General features: G+C 32.4%; 3 protein-coding genes across 4 annotated transcripts; 2 read left to right on the forward strand and 1 right to left on the reverse strand.

The window, feature by feature from the left end:
* Positions 1-4,526: 4,526 nt before the first annotated feature.
* Positions 4,527-6,983, forward strand: LOC101210270 (cytokinin riboside 5'-monophosphate phosphoribohydrolase LOG8). Its single transcript, XM_004141276.3, has 7 exons — positions 4,527-5,149; positions 5,315-5,412; positions 5,536-5,566; positions 5,731-5,830; positions 5,980-6,050; positions 6,147-6,290; positions 6,634-6,983. Exons 1-7 carry the CDS (start codon positions 5,036-5,038, stop codon positions 6,724-6,726), a joined length of 651 nt encoding a protein of 216 aa, XP_004141324.1. The 5' UTR covers positions 4,527-5,035; the 3' UTR covers positions 6,727-6,983.
* Positions 6,984-10,689: 3,706 nt separating this feature from the next.
* Positions 10,690-13,907, reverse strand: LOC101210517 (probable magnesium transporter NIPA9). Of its 2 annotated transcripts, none has more exons than XM_031884298.1 (9): positions 13,648-13,907; positions 13,297-13,395; positions 12,769-12,903; positions 12,517-12,696; positions 12,280-12,336; positions 12,138-12,196; positions 11,645-11,765; positions 11,357-11,505; positions 10,690-11,247 (listed from the first exon to the last, which is right to left on the reverse strand). In XM_031884298.1, the coding sequence occupies exons 1-9, from the start codon at positions 13,756-13,758 to the stop codon at positions 11,028-11,030; spliced, it is 1,131 nt and encodes a 376-aa protein (XP_031740158.1). In that variant the 5' UTR covers positions 13,759-13,907; the 3' UTR covers positions 10,690-11,027. The 2 variants fall into 2 exon arrangements, with proteins under 2 accessions (XP_031740158.1, XP_004141325.1); XM_004141277.3 differs by having other exon boundaries at positions 12,517-12,605; positions 12,774-12,903; positions 13,648-13,906.
* Positions 13,908-14,851: 944 nt separating this feature from the next.
* LOC101210762 lies at positions 14,852-15,190 on the forward strand. The gene has a single exon (XM_011656113.1). The coding sequence runs from the start codon at positions 14,852-14,854 to the stop codon at positions 15,188-15,190; it is 339 nt and encodes a 112-aa protein (XP_011654415.1).
* The last annotated feature ends 328 nt before the right edge of the window (positions 15,191-15,518 follow it).

The following is a 15,518-nucleotide window of genomic DNA, read 5'->3' on the forward strand; positions in this document are numbered from 1 at the left end:
TTTGTGATTTAATCATTGTAAAGTTTTACATACATTTGAATGAAATTTACATTCATTCATGACTAAATACGAAGAATTTCAACTTGACATGTAACTAAAAGTTGTTAGGACTTCATATCTCTTATTTTGACACAAATTTACTAATTCTCACGTAAAATTAAGGTACGATTTTTTGTGTTCTTTCTGAAATCATAGAGATAACCGTGTTTTATCTTTTATATTCCAAAACTTGAAAAAAGTGAAACCCAAACGATGAATTTGTTCTTCCTCTAACTAAAGGAAAATGTTGGAAAATTTGACATTCAATAGCAGCCATAAACCAATAGCAGCCATAAACCAAAGAAAAGACAAACCCTAGGTGAGAAAAGTCTTGTGATAGAATACATTGAAGAATTTCAAATCCATAATCACAAACCAAATCAAAGACAAACTCATAACTAATTTTATATACGATGAAAAAAAACATCAGAGTATTCCAAGCCATAGGAAAAAACGAAACATATTTAGAATATTTTGATTTTAGAAAAGTATAGAAAAACAAGTATGAAGAAGAAAAGAAATCATACTTTTAAAAATGGTTAAAAAGGTGAAGAAGAGTCAATATCTTTTTTTCTATTATTTTTTACAAACTATATTCCACGTCATATAAATTAATTTTTTTAAAAAAAAAACAATTAACGTCTGACTTACAAACTTGGTTTTGTTTTCCTTTGAAATGTCCATTTTTGTCCTTATCGAATACACCAATAAAAGTAAAACCTTTTCTATTTCAAAATTCAAAATTATATTTTATGCATCATAACAAATTTATTAAATATCACTTTCATAAATAAATAAATAAATATCCCATTTGTTATATTAAAATTGATTTTTTTAAAAATAAAATATTATTGGTCTGAGGATTGATAAATCTCAATTGGACAGCGAGCTGAGATGGTAACATCTGAGTCGACCAATCGTCAAAATAACGCGAAATCCAACGGCACCTGTGTTTTCTTAAAATATTGTAATCATTTAAGTATAATAATTTACAATAAATAAAAATTATGATTTGGTAACAAATTAAATTCGTCGGTAAATGTTTTATTCTTTTTCTTGATTTGTTTTCATTTGGTTGTTTGTTATGTCATTTTTATAATGAAGTCAAATTGTTCATACTTTAGTTTACTTCAATACTACATTGGATCTCTTTTAAGTATATTGTTAACAAATATTTGATTTTTAATTACTTAAATGAACTCATGATAACTTTTTTAAGTGTAAATTTTGTTCATTCATCTTTTTAGTATTGTGTTTAATAATAAAGTGGGGACGAAAACTTTCATTTATATTTAACGCATATTCTATTCCATTTTTATATTTATTATTTTAACTATTTTAAATAGAAATTGCAATGGAGGACTATTTTAGCAATAATAATTAAGGATATAGCAACATTTTTTAAAAATTGCAAATATAACAAAAATATCACTGATGGACTTGTATCGCTGATAAACTTCATATGGTATATCAGTGATAGACCAATATTTGCAACATGGTCTATCAGTGATAGACTTATAATTTTTTTAAATTGTGCTATATACTTAATTAATTTGAATTTAATTGCTAAATTTGCAACTATCCCTATTTTAAATGATAGAACTTTTGAAGACTTATTAAAATTTTGTTTATGTTTGTTATGATAGAGATAGACATAGATGGTTGTGTATAGCTGTCAAATATAGATAGAATGTGATATTTTGTAAATATTTTAATTATAACAACGGTTTTTTTTTAATAATTTTGAATTTTAAAAGAAAAAGAATAAAGAAGATATTGCCAAGGCCATAAATGTTTATAGTGACCTAGAAAAAGGTAAGCTAAATTTTGGTGTAACTTTTTCCCTTACTACTTATGCTACCACTCTATTGTCATTTACTTATTAAGTTTGGATTGGATTCACGCTCTTTTACAAACATATATTTTAGTTTCTAACTTTAAGAAGAAGAATAAAACTCGTAATTTTATTTTTATTGTTGTTTTTATCGAAACCCATGATATTTGAAATTTGATGAATCCGATAGTCGTGTTGGTTAATGTGTGTATAGTCTATCCATTTACCGTACAAATGATATCAAACTATATTGAAAAAAAAACAATTATTTACTACAGTTTAAGCATTCAAATTTTATTTTAAATTTTTGAAGATGAAAATGAAACAATAACGATGTTATAGATAAATTTAAACTTGGACGAAACAAATGAAAAGAAAAAAAAAAAGAGAATGAGAAAACTAAGTATACAATGAAAGTAGTCATTATTATCGGTATTGGACTAATAAAATAGAATCATAGATTAGAATGAACAGTGAACACTATATCAATATCTCTGTTACTATCTCCCTAAAATGCTAACAAAACTTGACGACTTATTATTCAAATATTAATATAAACAAAGTTTAGATTTCTAGAGCATTTTTGTTCTTTTTCATTATTTTGAATATCTTTCACCACTTTAGAACTCTAATATGTTCCCTTCGACTTCTTACGTTATAACAAAAGAAATATTGTTGTAACCTAAAATTTAACTTAGATGTTAAGCAAATGTGTTACAAACAATAAAAACAATAGAATGGCTTTTGAAAAAAAAAAGATTTAATAAAGATTTCAATCACATTAAGTCTCAATACATTGCATTAAACTCATAATTCTAAAGGTACCAACGAAAAAAATAGCAATAAATGCTGACAAAATGAGAGAATTTAGTGTCTTTTTATTCCCCACATTTACTTCACATTTTTCATTTATTAAAAATACCCAACTCAACTGCCTCTGATTTTAAATATAAAGTACACTCTGTATTTAATTTTGCATCCCTACATATACTTTAAACCCAATTATAGTCTTTATCAAAATTAATTACTATTGTTGTTGTTATTATTAATTACTACTGTTCTGTATTTTAAATATTTTCTACATTTAAACCAAAATTTTAAAAATAGAAGGATGGGTGAATCTTTTTAATAATGTTATTTTTAAAAATGATAAGAAAAAAAATGTTCAAATCGATACAAATCACAAATGAGTATAAATTGACCATTGATCAATCGATCGATCAGTCTGTTCATATTGTTTTTAAGCCTTTGATTTTTTTTACCGACCGAATTTATTTTCTTATAATTTAACAAAGTGTAACCTATGTATCTTTTACAACGTTGAGTTTAAAAAATTTCTTGTGTGCATTAATCTTCATTTTTTATCCTCAAGATTATCCCTACTACCAATTATAAAAAATCAATTGTCTTCTAACATAGCGAAACTAATATATATTCAATAAAAAGAAAAAAAAGTAATTATAATTGACGGTAATTTTAGGAATAATAATTAATGATATAACAACATTTAAAAATAATTGCAAATATAGCAAAACTATCACAAATAGTCTATCAGTGATAAACCAATATTTGCAACGTGGTTTATTCTATCATGGGTAGAATTCGATAAATTTTGTTATATTTGTAAATTTTTTAAAATGTTATTATATATTTAATTATTTTAAATTTAATAATTAAATTTACAAGTATATATATAAAAAAGTCAACATACCAAGTAAAATAGAATAATGAATTCTAACATTATAAAAATATATTTCACATAGAAGTGGTCTAATATATCCATTATAACCTTTTTTTTTTTTGTAAGAAAAATAATATATCCCATTAATGAGGAATTAGACAACCACTGTCATATGGCATTTAAAGTCAAATCTGAATAATTGGCATTAAGCCCTAAATCACATTTAAAAAAAAAAAACACATTATCTCCACTCAAAAACCATAATGACTTTGTTTAGTAATACCTTCATCATACCATTTTATGTATATATTAGTATTATAATCTTTTCCAACCTTGTCACACCCCCTACTAACTACCTATATACATATGTCGTATTACATAGACTTTCTATAAAAAAAACCCATTATCAAATTAGTATTCTCATCTTGACAATTAACGACAAGCAAAATATAATTTAAAATCTTATATAATAAGTTTGGATAGAATTAAGGTAAAAAAGGTTGAAGGGAATGAAGGGAGAAATTTGTAGTTTTTTTTTTTTTGGGTTAGAAAAGGGAATGATGTCACAGTTAGACAAAATGAGCTATGGGATAAATTATTGGGCATATGATACAAAAATGATGGATCTTTTAATATAAAGAAACATCTATAAATCATTTTACGAAATCTCTTGCAAACGAAGAGATGGGACAAGAATTAATAATCCAACAAGAACATAAAGAAAAATAAAAGAAGGAAAAAAGGAATAATCTTTAGAGGAAAAAGGAGGAGCCAAATTAAATGTAAAGCAGAGGAGCCAATGACAAATCATAGCGTGGCAAGGCAATTATCAGAATCTTAATCGATGATGATTATATTGTAATTGGGGTCCAATTGAATAGTGAAAAGTTTTAAATTTTACTCGATGCTGAGTCAACTCAAATATCTGTCACCTCTTTTCCTTTCTTCTACGATCAAAAAGCTTTGCTTTTAGAAGGATTTTTGAAGTGATTTGACTCGGGAAATTGAAGGGTAGTTTTCTTTTTATCTGTTTTAATTCTGAGTTCTCAGGTTTAATTTGGTTAATTAATTACACTGTGATTATGATCATTGATTGTGATTGGCAAGAAAATGGAGATGGGAATTAGAAGAAAAAGGTAATGGAGCCATGTGGGCTGCTCTTGCTTTGTTATATAAAGGCCCCCATTGCCATCTTCTGCCTTTCCCAATTCTAATTCCCATTTTTGTTGAAGATCATACCCTCTTCTTGCTGTCTTTTTTGGGTAATGGTCCTGAAATTCTCTTTTGTTTTGTTTCTCCTTTTTTGGGAAGAGTTTCAGTTCTTCTTCACCATTTAAAAGGGGTGTTTATTATATATATACACACACTAAGCAGAAGATACTGCTGCTTCTGTTTTTCTTCTTTCCACTTACCCTTTTGTTAGTTTTTGCCTTTCCCGATGTTTCTTTTCGAATTATAATAAGGAACACTTGGGATTGTGAATGGAAGAGAGTAATTCAAAAAGCAAGTTCAATAGGGTTTGTGTCTTCTGCGGCAGCAACTCGGGTCATCGAAAAGTTTTTAGCGATGCTGCTCTTGATTTGGGAAATGAATTGGTTAGTTTCTTTTTACATTCTCGACTGTGATTGTGTTTCATGTTCATCATTGATTGCGTTATTAGAAAACGTTCCATTATTTTCTTACCCTACGATTCATTGGGTTTTTGTCAGAAGTCATCTTGTTGTTCTTATTTCTATGTTTCCTATTTACATGAATTACAGGTGCAAAGGAAGATTGATTTGGTGTACGGTGGAGGAAGTGTTGGGTTGATGGGATTGATATCCCAAACTGTATACGATGGAGGCTGCCATGTCCTTGGGTAGGATAGAATCACAATTTGGGCAGTTTTTGTATTCCGTGCCTTTCATTAATAATGCAAGAATTGAACGCATTTGAAGTGCACATTAATGAGAATTGTTTTTGATTTATCTTTACATGCCAGGGTCATTCCAAAAGCTCTGATGCCTCACGAGGTATAACCTATACGCTTGTTTGTTTCTTCATTTAGCTAAACTAGTATTCCTTTTTCTTTTTACTGTTTCTATTCTCAGAACTTGTCTTTGTTACTAGTGTTTCACCTACGATAACTGATCAGATATGACCATTTGTTAAATGTTTTTGATGATGATCCTGGTAGATTTCTGGTCAAACTGTTGGGGAGGTAAGAACAGTTTTGGACATGCATGAGCGCAAAGCTGCTATGGCTCGAGAATCAGACGCTTTTATTGCTCTTCCTGGTAATTTTATGGAAAATTCGTACCAACAGCTTTCCACATACTTGTACATTATTGTTTATTATTGCAGCAGTTTGTCTGGTCAGTTCATTAGCTAGGAGGATTAGATGTATAATTTGCTTGATTGGATGTATGATTATTACTTGCATTAGGAGGATATGGGACGATGGAAGAGCTGTTAGAAATGATAACGTGGGCCCAACTCGGTATCCACAAAAAACCAGTAAGCGTAACCTGTGCTAATTCTTTGGTTTAAAGTCCTATTGTTAGCCTAGCCAACTTTCTTTTAAGCTTGTACTATGGGTATTGCTCTGTGCAGGTTGGCCTGCTTAATGTTGATGGTTACTACAACTCTTTGTTGGCACTGTTTGATAACGGAGTCGTTGAAGGTTTCATTAAACCCGTCGCTCGAGAAATTGTGATATCTGCTCCAACAGCAAAGGAACTCATGGAAAAAATGGAGGTATCTGACCAGACCTTCCCCATTCCAGTTTTGGCTGAAAGCAATGTAGGAGAACTAAAAAGATATAGAATGAAATAAACCAAAGCTTACATTCTGACTTGGAAACTTTTTGTGTAAGACTAAGGTCCCTGCAGACAATTTTGATAAGTTTCGTATATCTTTGAGATCCTGCAATGAGTAGATCTTTACCGGAGTGTTATAACAATATTTTGTATTGACATCTAAAATTGAATTGGAAGTTCAGTTTTGTATGAAATGGCAATTACACATCTGCTCTCTCACCACAATATTAATCATTCTATCAAGCCATTCTAATTCTGTTTTCGATAATTTTGCTTTCCAGGAACATACTCCTTTCCGTGAAAACGTTGCGCCTCACGAAAGCTGGGAAATGGAGCACCTTGGTGATTATCCGAGCCATGAAACTAAACCATGACAGATAAGTGGTAATGGGACTTCCCTTGAGATTCATGATGTCATCCATCATCATTTTTAATCATGAATGGGAACCTGTTGTGATGGGGCCACGAGTGGTTCATCATTGTGTACTTGTGTTCTTTGTGATTGGAATTTTAATAAATACCCCCTTTCTGTTTACAAAGTGCTTGGTTTGTGGTCAATTAAAACACCTATCATAATATCTAGTGGACTGGTCACCACTTCTTAAAAGGAAAAGCAAAACAGATTAAACAAGCATTATTAGTGCAGAACTTTCTTTGCACTTTGAAGGCCTAGCCCCACACATATAATGTTCTAGTGGACTTGATCAAGAGAGTTGAAGGAAGACCACATCCTTTCAAGGGATTGACGAATCCAAATAATTGAAAATTGGTTTCATCACTTTGAAAAACGTTTTATTAAATTACAATGACCACCTTGAAAAAGCCCTTATTTTAAATACAATAGGCATATTCTTCCATTTGAGTCGATATCAAGTGCCAAACTTTATAACTTTTTTTAAAAGGAAAGGGACTAGTCCTTTAATTTGGACCCAAAAAACTGATGCCCTAGCGTTGGAGTGCAAGTGCCAGGTTGTAGTTGCAGAATTTTTGCCTGAGCTGATGAGAAGTTAAAACAAGGCACCTAACACTTCGTAGAGGTCAACCTCAGTATATTGTAGTATATTTATACCTTCAGTACATTACACGCCCATAGTTATACAGAGCTTGAGTGACAAATCTGAATGATTACAGTTTACGGATTTAGTTGCTTCCTAAACTATACTGTTTGTGAGAATAGTGGCAAAGTTTTTGGGGAGTTTACCTATTTTCCATATTATCTTGTTGAGTGCTTCTCTGATTATAATATCAGCTTGTAGTTCAACTTGTTTAAAGGTCCATATTTATAATGAGCTTGATTGACAAATTTGAATGGTTTAGATACTTCAGCTGTCTTTCAGTTTGAAAATGAATGGATATGATTGCTTGTGCTCTTTTCTTGGACAAAAGAGAATATATATATCTTTTCCTAATTGTGATGCTCAACTCATGAGTTAATAGACACAAATATCAAAGCCACTTCATGCAATCAGATTCTCAGATAAGACAGGATGAAAGGAAAAGAAATCAAGTCTCCGATTTCTGTGACTTCCTTTTTCTCCTATTGCTTCTTTAGAAAATTAAGTCAATTTTGGAATGTCATTTCGTCTAAAGCTTGAAAATTTACAACTTAACTGCAAAAAATCCTTTTTAACTTCCCATTAGAAAAGGCACCCAGATGTCCATACACTAACAAACCAAATGTAGCCGGTCCCAAAATTATAGGAAATCCTATGTTCTGTCACCACCCCTGGAAATCCAGTTCATCATAGGCTAGCTTTATTTGACAAGCTTGGCCTCAAGTCAGTCTACCAAAGTGTCACATGGGTTTCTCAGGTATTCGTCCATTCCCACCGCAGATGTAGGGTTCTTGTGTTGTGGGCATCTTTCCCAGTAGTCCTATGACGAAGTTTTGCTATCAATCACTTGTCTGGTTGTGATTGGAAGAATCATAAACTAAGGAATTTGGATCTTAAAGCATAGGAAAGAAGTGTTTTTGAATGCTGGGTTTGTTTACATTCCACATTTTTTTCCTTCTTTGTCGTTAAAGTGATGTTGCTAACACGAAGTAGTCAGTCAGACGAAACAACATGAAGGGCCTGTGTGTACTATATGTGGTGTAAATGAAAATTAATGATTTTGGCTGTTAATTCTTCCCTTTTCAGGGGACCCTTTCTTTCTGCTATGAGTCCCCACAGGCTATAGAACTGCTTGCTCTCTGCTTGACATGTTTGTTTGCAATAATGGAGATGATAGAAAGCTGAAGTTATCAGATTATGGATCCATCTCTCTCAACTTTGTCCTTGCACTTGCAGATCAAACATATTTCTGTTTTCCTTTAGTTGTGTGTTTTTCTTATGAAATGCTGAATGTTATTTCTTTTCATGGATGTTTGAATTATTGGTGTCCTAAGTAGAAAGAAAGAATGGTTGATTGGCTGGTTAATTCTTGTGATTTTAAACTTAAAAGAAATGGCAGAAGCAGAGATTTGTTACTGTTGAATCCATTTTTCAAATCATTTCCCAGTCTCAGATGTGGAGACACGAGGAAATTTCCAAGAGTTTTTTTGGTGTATCCCCATTGTCTATGTTCTCTTGGTTAAGATTCCTCCATCTCCCATGGAGTAAGAGTCTGAATAGTAGATGTCAGTGATGGACCCTATATAAATATCATAAAGTTGAGTGGGAGTTCGAATCCTAGATTTATACTAGATTTAAATTCGTCGACTTATTATTTTACATTTTGGTAAGTAAGCATTAGATAGATTGCTAGTAGTGCATTTTTTTTTCTCTTTATACTCATCGTGTGTTGTTAATAATTGTCTCAAAGAACCCCTGAGTGCGGCCCTCATAATGGGAGCTTTATTCATAAAACACCCTTTCTTATTAACTCTCTTTTGTTTAGTGTGTGCTTTATTTTTATATATTGTCTTTCTTTAAAACAACTCAACGTTATTGTGAATTGAGACTAATTTCAAATGGATTCTTAATTTATTTTCCTGGAAAGTATTAAAGTTGAAGGTAAGAAAAACATGAAATATGTCAAAATTTGGAAACAAGAGTTGACGTTTCAAAAGCTTAGACTTCAGAAATCAGAGGCTAACAATTAAAAAAAATAAAGTTGAGTTTTTCCCATTTTCTTTTTGGTTTTGGGGACTAGAAAAAGAAGAAAACTTCAAAATGAAGTACTTTTCTTTTCTTTAGATTGGTAAAAGACCTTACCAATCTAAAGAAATGGCTGACCACAAAAATGGCAATTCTTTATAATGGAAAAAAAATATATATAAAAAAGTAAATCTCCGAAATAGTAAAAAATGTCCCTACTTTAATAAAACACTTACCTTTCAAATACAATCATTCTAAAATTTCAAAATGCATCATAATTGAATCGCTTTTTTTTCCAAACAAATCAAATTTACTCACAATTTCCTTGAATCCGTAATTTTCCTCCGAACTTCTTAATTTTTCATCTTCCAAGACCATCACCAACCTTCCCCACCTAATAATAAACCTACATCATCATAAGCCAACGGTCACCTGTCACTCGCCCCACAGTGGCTTGCCGCCTATCACTTGCCTACCATTGTTTCATCACCGCTACATAGTGGCATCACTATCGCTTGTTTCACTGTGGTTCGAGATTGTATGTAGCAGAATAAAAAACATAATACATTTTTTTCTTACAAAATGTATAACAATCCCCCTACTTTTTCAAAATCATATTCAAGAGTGGATGACTAGATTTTAACCCACGGAGCAAAATATGTTTATTTCAATAATTTGACTACTTCATTCATACATCTAGTTAGGTTTAGGTTTTTTGTGAATTATGTTGTATGTGAAACAAGTTAGATATAATCTAGAAATTAGACTTTAAAATAATAAAAATGAATGAGATAAAATTACAAATTTTCAAAATTCACCTAGAAAAAAAAACAAAAATTTAATTTGAAATTAAAATTATAACCAACAAGAAAAGATTAATCGATCAACAAATATGAATGCATATTTTCAAAATCTAACTAAAACTAAATAAATATCGTATGTAATATTGATTTTAAAATTCAAAAAATAGAGTAAAGATCCAAATTCGTTACTTTATAATTCCATAACCAACGGATAAAAATACATTGTTTAAAAATTTTGGCTTCTTAAGGCTTATCCATGTACTTTATGACCACACAATAATAAATAGTCTTTTACTCTTGAAAAGTCGTAAGCAAAAGAAAACATATTAGTTAAAATTCTATTAGTCTTCTATTTGTATAACATACACAACTTTGTAAAATATACTTCTAAAAGATATAGTACATAGAGAATAATTAACATACCAATCACGACAAACAAGTAAGATCTCAATTGTAACACAAAATGACCCAAGCAACCAGAGTGCTTACTCATATCAGCATCATCCATTTTCAAAACTTATATATTTATTGTAACGGGTAAAAAATGAATATTAAGAAATGGTCTGAAACATTGAAACAATCAAATCCAATGGGAATTCACAGCATGTCGTGCCTAAGCAAAGGAAGTATAATCTAAAACAAAAATCACATTAAAAAAGTATACCCACGAGAAAGTGATTTCCAAATTCCAACTCAGATCCGTATATACGGTTTCATCATACCTGGTCTTCTCTTCTCCCACATTAGTAATTTTTCTATACATGAACTCTCTGCTTGTCGTCGTGATTTTCATCAAGCGTCAGCCTTTGCTTTTGAAGACAACAAATTTTGCAACGTTGTTGTCTGAATGATTGCACTTGGGCTTGAGTCTCTTAAGCGGACAGCTGATCCAGATCTATGCCCAAAGTTCCTATCAACACCACTTCGCTTAAAGCGCCGGTATAGCCAAGTAAGGCGTCGGATCAGTCGTGAGGAACTCACGAGCAGAATAACACCTATGATGATTAGCAACCTATACAGAGGAAGATGAATGAACACATTCCCATGGCCAGAAACCACTCTTTATCAAGTCTGGTCAGTCATTGTAAACTCGAAAGGGAATTATAGGTAAGAGAGTTTACCATCCCAGCAGAAGGAAAAGGCGACCAGTTGGTGATGAGGGCAATTCTTCACCCAGGGCGAGCATGCCAGCAAGGACACCAGTGACAATGGATGCCACCGCAGCACATGTAGAAACCACAATTGCCCTCCCATGTTTTAGTCCCCGAGTCTACTAAAAAAGAAGACAATTAGTCTACTAAAAAAGAAGACAATGAACTAGAAGAACACAGACAGAAGTTGATAAAACAACTAACACTGAGTGCAAAATAGAATCGTAAAGAGATCAAATCACCAAGCATTTCAAGTACCTGATAGTAAAATCCTGTAGCGCTGCAACAAATACTTATCAAGATGCATATGGGAACCAATATTTGGTGGAAACCCTGCTCCAAGAATAAGAATCCCATCTTTGATATTACAGACGCCATCCTGCAATTCCAGATTTAACTTATGAATTTTGCTATTACGAATCTAAAAGGCCAATTGGATTAGTTCCACTCTATATTTATGCCATATATGTAAAAGACTAAACTAACAATTCTATGGTATGCTTATGTTCCAGAAAACCACAACAACGATTATTCAAAATTCTACTTCTCAATGCCTAGTACATTCTGAAGGTCAAAATAAAAGCAGACTAAGATCCAATTTGAAACAACTAGGATACCACCACAGTCAGGCAGAAGCTCCAATTCCTCACAGTGAAGCAAAGTTCTAATTCCTAATAGTCATCCTCTACGACCTTAATGATTTTAAGGAAATGTAATCCATCAAGTAAAAGAGTGCAAACAAGAAAAGTACCCGAACAAAATGCCAGATTCCAAGCCATATATTATTTCTTCAACAACTTCGAATTCCATCTGCAACATACATATGTAACATATAATTTTTCTGGGAGGAAAAGAAAACAATTCAAGTGTCAATATAAAAGCAATGAATTTACCAACTCTTGTTCTCTCCTTTGACGTTTGTAGAAATGAAGCCAGCCATTTAGAAGAACCTGTTAAAAATATATGCGTAGCCAATCATTTCTAGATGTCAATTCACTCATCTTTTACAGCCTTATTTACGAAGTACTAGTATGTTATATTTGTTTCTTCAAGCAAGTCCATAAAACTTCTAACATAAATGACCAGAGATTGTTATAAAACGTGGGGTTATAATAATATAAGATACCTACAAACAAGATGGTCATGATGAATGCTAGCCATGGCAAATGAAAAACTGATATTGCAGAGGCTTTTTGCTCCTCGCCTCCAGCACCAACCCCTAGAAATGGCGAAAATAGCCAAGTAAATTGCAAATGTGTGCAAGGAAGATGAATATTAATAAAAACTTGGCATACAAGGCATGGCCAAACCTGAAATGCATAAAATAGAGATCAAGAGATCAAACAATAACTAAACTAATAAAGACACAAAGATGAACTTACATTACCTATGGTGCCAATACCAGCAAGCATAATCCCCATCCAATCAACAACATTCATAATTTCCTTCAGATAAAAATGTGAAAATATAGAGAGGATGGCGAGTCCACACCCAGAAACTGGTTGAATTATAGAAACCTGAAATTCAAAAATTAGAAAGGAAATGCATATTAGAGACGAAAATGTGCGCAACATACAAATTTTCCTGCGAGGTACGGATTCTTGGGAAAAAAATCTATGAAATATTTAGAATCGTAGATTATATGTAATTTTCATAGAGATAAATACGATATAATAAATACGACCATAAAGGCGATGCTGAATAAAAGAGGAGACAGTTAGCCATCACAACAGCAATTGATAGTTTCCATCAAATGTAGCCTGTAGGGAGACTATAAAGGCGCGCTAAATTCATCTAGATCTCAGAACAAAAACAGCATATTCGCTCAATAATGCCTAAGATCCAATCATCGAATGCCAATCAAAAAACATAAAAGAAAATGGCGTATGTAGCTGAATAAAAGAACTTACAGGGGCGAGGGATAGCGCTCTCAACATTAAAACGGCTCCAAATATATCCATCAGAAAACCAATGATCCACGTTTTGTTAAAAGCGTAAGCCCTTATCACCTATACAACACAAAAAACCAACGAGAATTCACAACTTCATTCAAGGAATTCACCAGAAGAAAGCGAAAATAAAATTCGCTCAAATCTTTAATGGAATCCGAAAAATTAGAGAATCAAAGAAACACCATACTGCAAGCGATCGGACAGCTCAAGGAAGAACAAGAAAACGAATCGCATGAAATTAAAGGACCTAGAAGAAAATGTGAAAAAAAAAAAAAACAAAGGTAAGAGAAAGAAAAAGAGAAAGCGAACCTTGAGCTTGAAAGAGAGAGGAGGAAGAATGACGGTGCCCTTCTTCTGAAGTATTTTGCCAATATTGTTGCCGGCCGCGGCGGCTAAAGTTAAGCAAATCGGTTCCCACATATCTTCCTCAAAAATCGAAACGCAGAAAACAAAAGAAAGAAAGAATTGGGAAGAAGAAATCAAGAAATCTAAGGGAGAATTAGGATTTACGTTAGAAGAACATTGCCTCGAAAATTTTTGCGCCAACGACAGAATTTGTCCTTTCGATTTCTTCTTTCTCTCTTTGTATTTCTAATGAAAGCAGGCCCACCAACAAAGCCCATGGGATCTAATCACGTGCGACTCACATATGTTCTTTCATCTTTTTTACCTGCTACGTGCTACCTTTTTATTGGCTAAGCTTTTTCCTCCCTTTAATTAAAGTTGCCGGTTCAACCCAACCGAACCTTTTCTATCTCAAATCGAAACCAATATAATAATCACTGGTCGGTTCGGTGGTTCGATTCGGTTTCTTAGATTTAAAATTAAATCGAACTGAAATTAACTTTTCTGTTGGGTTTGATTTTGTAAATTATAACACAAGTTTACCAGCCTTTAAATGAACGTCTACTAAATCCGTAGATGAAAGAAATGTTTATATATCAACGTGTTATGGTGCGAATACATTGCGATTAATAATTTATTAGACATTTTTACTGACTTATATAATTCAATTTCAAAAATGTTATATAATATGCAGTTCTACCAGTGAGTTTTGCAATTTGGTTAAAGAATGATGTTTGTGAAATATAGAAAATTGAGAATAAAATACTCTACTTGTTCATTTTTTTTCTTTCTATTAAAATAACACAGTGGAAGTCAAGCTAATTCATCCTCTTCCAAACAGCAAAGTTGACGATAATCAACAAATAGAGATGCATATGATCAACAACAACAACAACAAATCAGCGGTAAAATTTCTTAAAAACTCATTACAAAGTGCAAAGGAACACGCCACCGAAAATTAATTCCAAAAAGTCAGCCAAGCAATAAGAAAAAGCAAGATTAAGAATATCCCAAGCTCTACTCGCTTTCGTTCTCCAATTTTGACCCCACGTTTTCCCATCATTCCCTTCCCCCATTGTTGTTTTCCTCTTCAAATTCGCCTTATGACAAATTATTGTCCCCTTTTAGATTAACCCCTTCAAATCTTCTCTCTTTCTCTCAATCCCCCATGGAAGATTACAGGTACCATGGAAATGGGTTCAGTGGAGGGAACAATACAGAGTTCAACTATGCCACAAACTCTCGAAATTCTTACGAATTGAGAACATATTCTGCCACTTACGCACAAACCCAGATGGAAATCAGGGATTCCCAATTCAAGAAAGGGAAATCTCATTCTGGGTCTGTCTCAAAATCTTGGAGTTTCTCGGACCCTGAATTTCAGAGGAAGAAGAGAGTTGCTAACTACAAGATGTATTCTGTTGAAGGCAAAATGAAGGGTTCTTTCAGAAACAGTTTTAGATGGCTGAAACGTAAATGCGAACATGTCGTTTATGGCTGGTGGTGATCCATTCGGATTTGACTATGGTGAGTCTTGTCTCTCTTTCTCTAATCCTTTCAAGTGCTTTCTTGTAAGTATTGGTGATTTTTTTTTTTCAGTTTTAGTTACAAGGAACTTGGAAAATTAATGGTATCATAGTTCTGGATGATACTACTTATGTTGTATGTCTTGTTATTTGATTAAAAGAGAGGGTAAAAGAAGAGGAGTTTGAGCAATTGTAATGTTCATCTTGATAGAATGTCAGTAAGAACTTTGAATATTCGAATATAAATGGAGCTTTTGTTGGAAGAAGAATGCATTAGACTCTGTCTGTTGGTTATCTTGTCAAGAATTG

Source organism: Cucumis sativus, chromosome 4 (assembly GCF_000004075.3).
Source record: "Cucumis sativus cultivar 9930 chromosome 4, Cucumber_9930_V3, whole genome shotgun sequence".
Taxonomy (NCBI): domain Eukaryota; kingdom Viridiplantae; phylum Streptophyta; class Magnoliopsida; order Cucurbitales; family Cucurbitaceae; genus Cucumis; species Cucumis sativus.